The sequence below is a fragment of the Corvus brachyrhynchos genome, unplaced genomic scaffold, assembly GCF_000691975.1.
Source record: "Corvus brachyrhynchos isolate BGI_N302 unplaced genomic scaffold, ASM69197v1 scaffold72, whole genome shotgun sequence".
NCBI classification, from domain to species: Eukaryota; Metazoa; Chordata; class Aves; order Passeriformes; family Corvidae; genus Corvus; species Corvus brachyrhynchos.
In genome coordinates this window covers 1682714-1683976 of record NW_008236763.1, presented here as the reverse complement: position 1 = coordinate 1683976, position 1263 = coordinate 1682714, and the positions used below count along the sequence as shown (strand labels likewise).

Here is a 1263-nt window from a genome sequence, read left to right as displayed (position 1 = left end):
GCCCTCCTCCCCCAGCCACTCTCTCCCCCAACAGCCTCTGCAGAGCCTTCAGCCACCTGAAAACCCTCAGGTCCCTCCAGGAGCTGCAGCAGAACCCGAGGCACAGCCCAGCCGGGCTTCTCCTGCTGCCTGCACCACACCAGAGACCTCCCCAGGGCCCCAGGACCCGCCTGGGTGCGGCGAGGCAAAGCCGGTACGGGGTCCGGGTGCCCCCCAAGCACCTCGGGGTCCCCACGTGGGGCTGGTGTCCTGGGCTTGGGACACTGCTGTAGCCAGAGGGGGATCCCTGCAGGATCCGGGGCTGGGGTTAAAGGGCAGCTTTGTCTGGAGGCAGAGCCCGTGTCGGCCCCGCTGCCGGCCGAGCCGGAGATGCCGATAAACGGGAGACGGCTGGGAAAGAAGCCAGGGAAGTAACCGGAGGCTTGGGAGCGCGCTGGAGCGTGAACGACCCTGGGACTGGAGCTCTGAGGAAGCCGAGGAGAGCCCTCCAGAGCAGCTTAATTACTGCCTAACGAGGGAGAGAAATGCTGGGCTGAGAAATTGGGGCAGAGGGGGAGTGGGGGCAGCTTTGGCACCTGAGGGAGGGGTGACAAACCCGTGGCTCCTTCCACGGAGTGGCCAGTCCTGGGCTAGTGACCAGCACTGACAGCTCCAGTTTGGCTCAGTCCCTTTCCCCTCTGACCCTTCCTCGCCTTTTCCACCTCCCAGGCTGTGTCTGGCCGGCACCAGCTGTGCTCCCCGCTCCCCACACCATTCCCAGCCGGCATCGATTTCCGCTCCGCCGCCATCCTCGCCAGGAAGGCAGAGATCGAGCTGGTGAGTCCTGGCAGGCCCTGGATGAGCACCTGGGGGTCTGGGACTGGCTGCAGGGTGGGGGGACTCACCTGAGGACCTTTGGGAGCGATGGTGGGTGGTGGGGGGTGTGAATTTGGCATTTTGGGGGGCACTGATGGTTGCAGGGGAAGGTGCTGTGGGCAGTAAGGGGTTTGCAGGGGCTCAGGTGCTCTTTGGGGGCTCTGTGGACTAAAACCAGGGGTTGTTTGGTGCTGCTTTTGGGGTGCTGACCCCGTGCCCCTCCCCTGCAGTCGTACCAGCAGTTCAGCCTGACCATCGCCGTGGTGGCCACGATGCTGCTGCAGAAGGAGCCCTCGATGGAGGCGGCGCTGGGGCTGGCGCTCAGGGCCAACCTCCGCCAGCGCCGCATCCACCACCTGCAGGAGCTGGAGGCTTTCATCGACAGCTACGACCCCGCCACCCCGACCC

The 1263-nt window shown here is 65.6% G+C and overlaps 1 protein-coding gene across 1 annotated transcript in view; it reads left to right on the top strand.

Annotated features, from left to right (window-relative positions):
• LOC108444913 (basic proline-rich protein-like) overlaps nt 1-1263 on the top strand; it is an 8237-nt gene that overhangs the window by 6423 nt on the left and 551 nt on the right. The window contains 3 exon segments of the mRNA XM_017727155.1: nt 16-193; nt 709-816; nt 1086-1263. Of these exon segments, the coding sequence (XP_017582644.1) occupies nt 16-193; nt 709-816; nt 1086-1263 (464 nt within the window).